The following is a 10,292-nucleotide window of genomic DNA, read 5'->3' on the forward strand; positions in this document are numbered from 1 at the left end:
GATTTATACTTGACTACAGGAATACCCTCCACTTAAAAATCCCACTTCCAGATAAATGCTTTTTTGTCTAGCATAATTGCAAGCAATTTCTTTGGGTGATCACAATGTGATGATACAGGCCAGATGCTGTCCTGCTTATTCAATATCTTCATTCTGGATATCTGTCTGCACTTTTTTGGGCACCTGTTCAGCTGCCGACGATCAGCTGCCACTACCTGCAGGCCCCGCGCTGCTATGTATCTCCCCGGTGCATTCATCCAGGAGAAGTTCATGGGTAGCCCATTTGCCAAACTGTCTAAATGGTGGCCGGTGCCTATTTGAAGCAGTGAGAGCAAAGCAGAATTATCAGACTGACAGGGTAGTGGGGCAGGCAACTCCAGAGAGAAGAGGAGTGATAGTGCAAAATGGCAGCCCTGAGCATTTTTTCGTATTGCGTCTCTTTAGTTTTCTTCCAAAACCTCTCCAGGGGAGCAGAGAATTTACATAATTATTTTCTTAAGGTAGATGTGAGATGCTTACAAATTGTAAAGGGGTTTTGCCAGCTTCCATATTCGTGTGTGGGCTGCTGTGTGAATACAGAGTAAGTCAAGCCATGGGACCAAGCATTCCCATTTTCCAAGGGGAAGTCACAAGCTTTAGATGGGATTTCAAAATCAGTTGAAAGATTTGGCTCCTTGAAAACACATCTCTGTGATGCGGTCTCTAGACAGTAACGGGAAGGAAGCTGAGAACATTTTATGCGAGGTGCAGATGTAGCGCTGTCATGAGCAGTTATCCCCCCACACACGTCCCCTCTGGGGAAGAAATCCTGGAGGTCACATGTGAAAGTGGTGGAAAAGGGATCTCTGAAGGAGGCAGGAGAAAGGCAAAACAAAAGCACAACTCTTTTCACTTTTGGCTTGTAAATGATAAATGGCCTTGTCATGAACGCTGATTAAAGGCCCATTATATTATTCTGCAGCAAGAAATACCTTCTGAAAAGACCCTGTGCTGTCTAAAGAAATCCTTGGGCTGAATCCAGCACTGAAGCACAGCTCTTAAAGCAACCTCTAGGAACTCAGCTCGAGGACAGAGGCTGGACACTCCCTTCTCTCACAGTTTTGCTTTTTAAACATGAAAGCCTGCGATTATTTCAAAATGTTTCAGATTTGGCTCTGTTGCAAGTTCTGGAAGTCTGATTTCGGGCAGATGGGTGCACTTGTAGACAGGCAACCCAGGGAGTTCCTTCCCACAGGCTGAGGCTGCTGGAGATGGGATCGCGAACGCTCAGGCAGAATGGCAGCAGATTGCTATATCTCCTGCTATTTCCATCAGCGGTGAGACCCACTTACAGAAAGAAGCCGCATCTGGGGACCAGTGAATTCAGTTCACCCGCATGGCACGGCAGCTCTGGGTAGGCTGCCTTCCCTAAACCAGCCAAAAAGTGCCGGAGAGTGCAAGTGCACAACTCTTCCCCACCTGCGGTGGCATGCAAATCTTTGTTATCTCCAAATCTTTGTTATCTCCCTCCACTGTGCCAGTGCTGAAAGGCAGCGTGTGTGCAAGGGTGCAGCTGAGGGTCACTGGGGAGAACAAGCGGCCAAAAGCAGCTCCTAGCTGGCTGGGATTAGTCGCTTGCCTGGGCTGCCAAGGAGATAGGAAGACCTACAGGAATGCTTGCCTCATTTGCTACAGCCCGTGGCATTCAGCCCCGAGGACTGGAGTTGGTCAGAAGTTTCACAGAAAATGCAGAGTGACGGAGCTAATTTTTTTCCCCTCCTTTTTTTTCTTTTTTTTTTTTTTTTCCCCTCTTTTGGACAAAAGAATAAATTAGCGGAGCCTTGGGTACACTGCAGCCAAGCAGACTGGGACGGGTTGCTACCTGGGCTCTGTGCAGAGGTCTGTGCTGGGGGTAGGCGCACCATAGGGTGCCCACTTCGTGGGCATTGCCAGAGGGCTCCCACCGCTCTGGGAGTCTGCGCCTGGGGTGGCCCCTGCGGGGGGGTTCCCCTGCAGCTGCTCTTTGAATAAGGACATTTTCTCCTCTCATGCTGACAAAGGCATCAGTCTCACTGAGCAGCTGCAGGGTCAAGGTAGCTTCTGGTCAGGGGAAATTTCAAGAAAACAACTTCTTCCACGAACAAGAAACGTTTTTGTTTTTTTCTTCCCCCCAACCAGCTCTAGTGAGTAAGTTGTCGCTGCAGCTGTAGTGCTGGGGAAGATCCTGCCTGATCCTGACTGAAATGCTGCGTATCTGTGAGGATGTGGCCTTTGGTATCAAAATGGTGCTGGGTGACAGTGCTTTATCCATACCCCCTCCCTGTCTTATCCACACCCCCTCCCTGCCTTTCAGGGACCTGTGCTCCGCATAAGATACTGAGAAGCAGCAAGTCAGATGCTGCGTGGTGGTGGTGGTGGGTGGAAACAATAAAAAACCCCCAGAAAACCAGAAAGGGATCTCTTTGACCAGATGAACTGAACTTGGTTGTTGCACAGTAACTGAATAGGGTTGTGTTACTGAACAAGCGAGGAAATTGATGCTGCCTAGCAGTCCGGCCGGCAACATGGCCAGACAGGGGTGAACCCCGCGTTTGCAGCCCAGGAGCCGCTGCCTGGCCCGCCCGGCTGTATTTCCACAGGCGCTGGCTCACGTGTCGCCTGCCCATGGAGGGTTGGGTGTTGGCGCCGCTGTTTGTGCCGCGGGGAGCGGCCTCGCCCCATGGCGGGCCCTTTCCCGGCAGAGGAAGGTGGTGCGACTGGCACTGCGCAGAAACACGGTCAGGTATCAGTGCTGGCCGCGGGGCCTCAGTCAGCAGTAAAGGACCGACCCAACCGCTTGCATAGATGTCTGAAGGGAGAAAAGTCCCTCTGTGAGACGTGTTCAACCTGCACAAATGTCCAACTTAAAGTAGAAGGCAGGCAGCGGCGTTACCCTCCTGTAACTAATTACAGGGTGCAGGAGCCCGTGCCAGGGCCCGGGCGTGTGAGGGGGGAATGGTGGTGAGGGCCTGGCTGTGTGAGGGCAGTGCCCCTGCCGAGGCATGGGGGTCACCCCCTTGCTGGGGCATGGTGGGGACGTGGCGGGGACGTGGCGGGGACAGGGCTCGGAGGTGGGGGACGGGGAGGCGGGTGGTGGAGACCCTCTGCTGCAGGGACGTGGGAGCAGGAGGATGTGGCCCCCGAGCCCAAAGCTTGGCGGAGGGCTCGATGGCCCCTCAAAGAGGAGGCTGGGAGGCGCTCAGATGCCTGCAACATGGTCCCTCCCCGGCCTCACCCTGCCGGTGGGTGCCACCATGGGCTCCCACCGTCCCCATGCCTCACCCTAGGCTGGCCTGCGGCCTTTCGGGCTCCAGGCTGGCCAAATTACGAGCGATTGGAGAAAGCGGAGGGGCTGTGAGGAGCAGGACAGAAGCGGGGTACAAGGAGGGCAGCAAGGTGGGGGAGAGGGGGGTCTGAGACACCGGTTCCCACTGCAATATGAAGAAAGGGACACTCACATTCAACCTTTTTCTCCAGCATTGCCAAGTGATTAGCTACTTCCGTTTTCAGTTCATTGATTTTAAAAACCCTGAAAAGAAAACCCTCATGTATTAATGTTATACATTCAGTGCCGTACCTACCCTAGGTACAAAGGACTTTTGCTAGAAATGTCTATATTTTTCAGAGGACTGATCTGTCCAACGCGGTTGCCGTAAGGAAAAGAAAATTTTCCGTGGAATTGCTAAAATTTATGCAGAAGATACACCCGGGTTTAATTTTCAGAAAAATTAACAACAAATGATTTTGTTATGGCCCTGGGAATGTACTGTAGCTCTGCAACACTTCATCACCCCCTCTCTCGGCAGTGACTTGTTATTGTACCCCCCAGGGAAGCAAAGCTAAATTGATAATGCTTCGCCTAACAGCAGCATCTTGGTGTCTGCACGCTCTGAAGCCCTCCTCCTTTTGAGTTACACTAGTGATTTGCTGAGCTGTTGTGGGATTGAATCTGACTTATTGAAACCAGCTAGAATAAACTAAGGAGTTGTACAGATGTTGAGAAATCCTCTTGGAGGAGAGAGATGTTTGGGTGATAAAGGGAAAAATGAAACAAATTGGATGATTGGAGGCTTTGAGCAGCCTGGTCTAGTGGGAGGTGCCCCTGCCCATGGCAGGGGGGTTGGAACTAAATGATCTTTAAGGTCCCTTCCGACCTGAACCATTATATGATTCTATGATTCTATGATTTGACTGTTCAATGAAGAAGCATATCTTTTGCTTCCTAAGAGGGCAGGAGCACAATAAGAACATTTATATTTACAACTTGTTCTCCTTTTTAGATCAAAGATAATTGCCAAAATCACTTTTGGCTTAAGCTACGATATTGCTGTCAGCAGGAAATAACGTGTGTACCAGGTCTAAAATTGGCAGGAAGAGCGGGATTTGAAAGAGATATTAAATACCCCTCTGCCTCCTGTGAAAACTTCACTTCAGGCTGATAAAAGAAATAACATTTTAAATTAATAATGATGTTCAGCTTCTTACCTCGAGAACTGCTCGGCAATCTGTCCTAATAAATTCTGGAACAATTCTTCCTTCTCTGAAAGAAATAGGAGGGAGACATAACAGAAAATGATAGAGGAAAGAAGACACCCTCAACCCCCCTGCAAAGTGACATCCTGACTTCCAGCTGTGGTGGTGAGGCATTTAACCAAAAAGTTGTTCTGGTCGTTTTAACAGTGAACAGCATTTGTGAATGACTCTGCCTTCCTCTGCCTGCAGATTACAGCCAAGGTTTCTCAGAAGGTTTTTTGGGGGTGCTGGGTCTCTGAGAGGTGGCTTGTTTTAAGGCAGCACTCTCTGGAAAGGAGACCCCTTTCACCCAGAATCGCCGCCCACTTTTGAAAGGTCTGGATCACAAGGACTGCCTCTACACCATCAGCGCACTGTGCCAGAGTGCCCATCACCAGTGCAACAGCTTATGCTGAAAAGAAAACCCAGCTTGCCTTTCAGATGTACACTGGGACAGTATCCTGGAGACCAATTTTTTGGTGCAAATTCTTAAGGATTGTACTGCTATGCATAAACTTCAGGCAAATGGGAAATGCCAAAGTGACTGCCTTTGCCGAATGAGGTCCGCCTTTCCTGGTTCGTGGGATGGACACAGCAGGGCACAAGTTTCCCAACCCCTTTTTCCTTGAGAACATAACTTGGACAGACCCACTGCGGGGATCCCATGGGGATCCCATTGCTGCCTGAGCTGCTGCGGCAGTGGGAGCGTTCACATCGGCAGCTCCTCACCTCCCACTGCCAACTCCAGTGCTGGGGTGCTTCAGCCAGCACAAGAAGGTCAGCCTGGTGAAGCCCCAGCCCCTTCCCAAGACCATCACAGGATTGCAAACACTAATGCAGGGAAAAGCAAACGAGTCCTTAAACTAAGACCCCAGATTTCAAGGGACAGTACACTTCAGGAAGGAAGAAGTACGATAGCAATGTTTTCCCATCTTTCAGTCTGTCCAGACTGTATTCACACAGACAGGGGAAGCGTAACTCAGCCTTTGCTGAGCTGTGAGCTGCTGTTTCGAGATTGTTCCCACTTTCCCCCACCAGCTAATTTAAACTGCACTGTGCTGCAGTCGTTCTCATGCTTGCAATGTGGATGTACTCTTGGTTTCTCATGCTCAAGGAGCGGAAACGTTGCATGCTCTCATATACACGCTGCAGGTTATAGAACACCCATTTATACCCTACGTAGAAATACCCCGGTGGCATTTCTGAAGCTACTTGCCTGAGGGAGCATGATGTCTCACGAGTGCAATCGCCCAGGCAAAACATATCAGACAGAAATACAGCTCAGCATTTACAATGTATTGCTAAATAATAGCTCTTGTACCTGTTGAAAGGATTTGCAATTCCTCAGGCATTAGAGATGTCAGAAATACTTGTCAAGAGCATTCACTTTTCTGGTCAAAACAATTTGGCTGTTACCCCTGTGTCTCTAAAATGGAGCAAGCACTCTGTGCTCTGAAAGTCTCAGATCTAATTCCCCTTTTATTTTTTTTTTGCTGTACTCCGACTCCCAGCGGAGCGGCTAGAAGAGCAAATGAAGGGATTAGTTCTTTTCAGAGACCCATTTTTCAGTTTTCTCACAAAACCCATTTGAAAATCCAGGCGCTGAAACAAAGCAAACACTGCATCCTATTTAAGACAGGAGGAAAGCTTACCGTATGCAGCACCTGGGATGGTACCCGAGTCCAACAGTGAGAATAAGCAGAGAAACCCGTGTCCTCTCACTTCGGTGCCGCTCAGCTCTCTGACAGTGGCTGTAGCATGCCAGAGACTGACAAGTTCCCTATAAACACCGTTCCAATAAAAAAAAACAACCAATCTTACTTTCACTCCCTCCCCCTGTCAAAACTCACTTGGACTACTAGGACATTCTCATCCAGGGAACAGTCAGCTGCAATCTGATGTTTATGGATGTAATAAAAGACTTTCAAAACGAAGATGTATGTTTTTATAACCCTAGGGTGCAGTAAAGATATATGACTAAGAGTGGCAGTTCGTCTCATCTTAAAGAGACAAAGATCCATTTCTTTGCCCTGTTCCCTTCTGAGGGGAAGACCTCTGCTAACCCCTGATTCTGAAGAAATGAGACATCACGCCAACATCATTCAGTTGCGCTTGCCCGCTCCTTTGAAAAACAGGAAGACTAGGTGTCCTTTCGCTCCCTTCATTACCCTCTGCCTTCTTTTTTTTTTTTATACCTCTGGGCAGGGCTGATACCCCAGGTGCACGCAGCTACCTTTTCCCTCTGTTCCTTCTTTGGTTTTTCTGCGATTCCCTCTGGGAAAAGGAAATCCTACTGCACATAGCATGGGCAGAGGCAATCCGCTCACCTTGCTGAGGATCGCCAGCTCCTGCCTGCAGCAAGCCAGAAGCCAACAGCGCAGCAGCAACCCTCTTCTCAGCTTCACCCCCTGTTGTCACCGTGAATGTGCAATGTTTGCAAATACAGGTGTTCAGCAAGTCAGATTTTTGCACAATACACAGGGTGTTTTAGAGCTGACAAATGAAAATTAGGAAAAAACCCTCCAGAAGACGCTGCAACAGCGTAATGCTGGGCAGGGCACAGGCCAGCTCAGGCGTCCCCAGGTTTCCCAGGGTTTGTTCCCGCGCTCGCTGCAGGCACAGGGACTTTGGCTCCTCACCTGCTGGCCCCTGCCGAGCTCAGCAGGGAGCTTGGCCAGGACATCACAAAGCAAGGAGCCATTTTGCCCTCCCCCCCGGCAGCCCCATCTCCAGCAGGTCCAGGCAGAAAGCAGGTACGCGGGAATGGGGCAGCAGCATTTTTTTCCTGTGGCTCCTGCTGCAGCCGGATCGGAGAGCTGGCAGTGAGTGCTCACCTTCCCTGCCAGACGGGGACTAGGTACACGCTGGGGCAGCTCAGGTTATGTGGGCACGGACACAGATGGCACTGGCGTGCACCCTCTGCTTCACACCGCCCTGCTTGGCGGTGACTCTTCCTCTCCCATCTTACACACCGGGATCACGGCTGGGGAGACACCTCCATCCTCCCACCCTCCCTGGCTCCCCTCAACATCCTGCCAACCTAAACGAGGTGGAAACAGAGAGTGTATGGGGTTGTGGGGGCAGGGTGGTTTCCACCCCCCACCCTCCACCCCCCATCGTCTTTTCTGCAGTGGCCAAGCAAAGCTGTGAGGACGTGGGCGTCTGCCTTTCCTTGCCAGCATCAGGCTGGTGAATTCCTGACACACGGTCTCTTTCTCACGTGTGCCTGTACTCCTGGCCCAGGCTCCCGTCTGTATTTCCCTTTCTGCAATTTGTTTGAATCTGGGCAGTCAGAGGAATTTTAAAAAAAAAAAAAAAACACAAAAAAACCAGCCAGGTGGACAAAAGCCTCAGGAAGGGGGGTGCTTCAAGTCCAAGCCCACATCCGTGAATCACGTCATACCAAGCGCCAAATTCGCTTGGCAGCTCAGGTTAATTTGGGCTGCCGCATGGAAGTCCCTGCTTATGTGAGTAATCCTGAAGCAGTTGAGCAGGAGATGGAGTTGCCCCCATCCCAATGCACACATCCATGTGGGATGTGTGTAAGGAGCAGCAGGCAGGAGGGTTTTTTTTCCCCTCTTCCCTGAGCTGCGAGCATGAATATGCCTCCAAAAGGAGAAGAGAGAGATCCCTGAATAAGAAGATTTAGACATAATGACAAGCATCTGTCACTTTACCAATAGCAATCTGCACAAGATCTTGTGTATTTAATCATTCAGGAAAAAAAAAAGCAGTCCCTGGAGACCTCTGGCGCAGCTGTACACATTGCGAGTGGGCTCAGCAGCGGGCAAGGCAGGGCTAGCACCCAATCAGATCATGGGCCTTCTAGCAGGTAGCCACACAGGTCTTGGTCGAGCTAGCTCTCCCACTACAAGACAATATCCTTAGGTAGAGACCATGGGATTTATTCTCTACTAGATAGCTTGTTAGTTGAAGAGGCAAAAAACTGAAAGGCAGGTGAAGTGGGAAGTGAAGTCTCTGCCTACAGCCTCAGCCTGGCCAAGCGGCTCTGACACTGGCAGGCTTCCCCGGCACTGAAGCTGCTGAGCAAGAAATGGCAAGTGGCGAGCTGTCCCGGCATGCTGGCCTCCATCCCAATCGGGCACCGCTGTCTTTGGGTTTCCTCACCCGTTTCATCAGGGATGAGGGGATGCTTGTGTTGATGGACCTACCAGAACAAGCTGGAGACAGAGGTGTAGACAGAGCTGGGGCTGAGCTTGGCACATGTCATGCTCTCTCAGGTCGCATCCCTGGTGAGATCCATAAGGGCTCGTTCAGCCACCTGTGTGCTTTGCTGCTCTAACTTTGGAGTGGTAGGAAAGCCCCTGCACATGTTTTCCCTCATTTAGGACCACGGTGGATCAGGCTCACTTGAGAGCCACAACAGCGCCTTTCTCTGAAACGTAACAGACTTCAATTGTATTTCTCAAGAGTGTGCTGCTAGTAGGATTTTTTCATTTAATTGGCATCTCCAGCAATATTGCAGAGTGCCTGAACCCTGCTAATTACAGACACAACACAGACATCAGTTTGTGAGTTTTGAGCCTGTTCCACTGCGAGGACACAGACCAGAGCCATTCCCCTGTCGGGAGAGAGAAGCTGCCCGTTCGATGGACGTGGGAGTTTGAACACCCCAGAGAGAAGGAAGGGTTTGGCACTGGGGGTTTGATGATCTGCTTAGATAGCCGCACGCCTTCTGGTCCGGGGCTGCAGGAGGAGGGACAGCATGTGATGCAGCGGCCTCGCGGGCTCAGAGCCGGCCAGCTGGGCCCCCGCCTTTGCCTTGCAGACAGCTGACCCCGTGGTGATACGGCGATCGCTGATGCATCCAATGGACACTCACTGGAATAATAATTTCTTTTTAATTCCAACCCCCTCCCATGACTATGGCCAGGAAATGAAGAACGTTTTCTTAACAGGACTCCGGTGGATATCTGCTCTTCTGGATAAAAGCCACTGCTTATATTTTCCTCCCAAAGGATCGTATTTTCCAGTCTCACCTTTTACAGCCTTTGTTCCGCTGGAGCGTGCGTCACTCTTTTCCAGCTGCCTGGGATACTGCTGAAAAGAGGTGCATTACCTCCCACTGCTGTGAAAACTGGGGTGACCCCTTTTTTGGCACGTATTTGGTTGAGTTGCTTTGGGAAGCAGAATCACGAAGGCACAGTTGTTTAAGAAGTGAAGACTAGAACAGAGCTGTTTTTTTTTCTTTTAATGAAGAGGAACAATTTCCCACTCTGTTTATTCTTCCTACTCTCAGCAAAATGTCAGGAATGCTTAAGATTAATGACAATCCATGTGAAAGAGAAACAGATACCAAGGAACATTAGTTCCATCACACTTGGTTCAATTCTCCTCCTCTTTCCATAGCAGACTCTGTCTTATGCTTTGGCAAGCTACTTCCAGAATTTTTCTTGCCCTTTTCAGCTTAGATCTTTGGAAATCCTTATTTTATAAAAAGCAGGGAGGGAAGAGAGACCTTGCTGACAGAGTGAGCTGCGCTCTGCACAAAGCAGAGCCATGTGCTGTCAGCTGGGGTGAAAAATGAGGTCCCTGGGAGAGTGAGAAAAGTCATACATGGTCTTATAAAAATATACGGTTAGCTTCATGTTAGGAAAAAAAAAAGCCAGATTTTCTAGAAAGCCCTTTGACCAGCTTCCCAGCTGGTATAACACAGTGGCATTCCCCGGTGGAGCCCCACGGGCTCCATTCACTGCTCTTCCTCCGTCTTGGGCCAAAAGGCTATTGGTTACTCACGCCAG

At 50.0% G+C, this 10,292-nt stretch overlaps 1 protein-coding gene across 2 annotated transcripts in view; it reads right to left on the reverse strand.

The window, feature by feature from the left end:
• PDE9A (phosphodiesterase 9A) overlaps positions 1–6,270 on the reverse strand; it is a 29,350-nt gene extending 23,080 nt beyond the window's left edge. Inside the window, exons 1-3 of one of the 2 annotated variants that reach the window (XM_054192577.1) lie at positions 6,183–6,270; positions 4,504–4,558; positions 3,477–3,547 (exon numbers count right to left, since the gene is read on the reverse strand). In XM_054192577.1, the coding sequence (XP_054048552.1) occupies positions 3,477–3,498 (22 nt within the window). In that variant the 5' untranslated portion in view covers positions 3,499–3,547; positions 4,504–4,558; positions 6,183–6,270. The remainder of the gene's footprint in view (positions 1–3,476; positions 3,548–4,503; positions 4,559–6,182) is intronic. The other variant, XM_054192568.1, reaches the window with a different exon arrangement.
• Between the last annotated feature and the right edge of the window lie 4,022 nt (positions 6,271–10,292).

The sequence above is a fragment of the Rissa tridactyla genome, chromosome 1, assembly GCF_028500815.1.
Source record: "Rissa tridactyla isolate bRisTri1 chromosome 1, bRisTri1.patW.cur.20221130, whole genome shotgun sequence".
NCBI classification, from domain to species: Eukaryota; Metazoa; Chordata; class Aves; order Charadriiformes; family Laridae; genus Rissa; species Rissa tridactyla.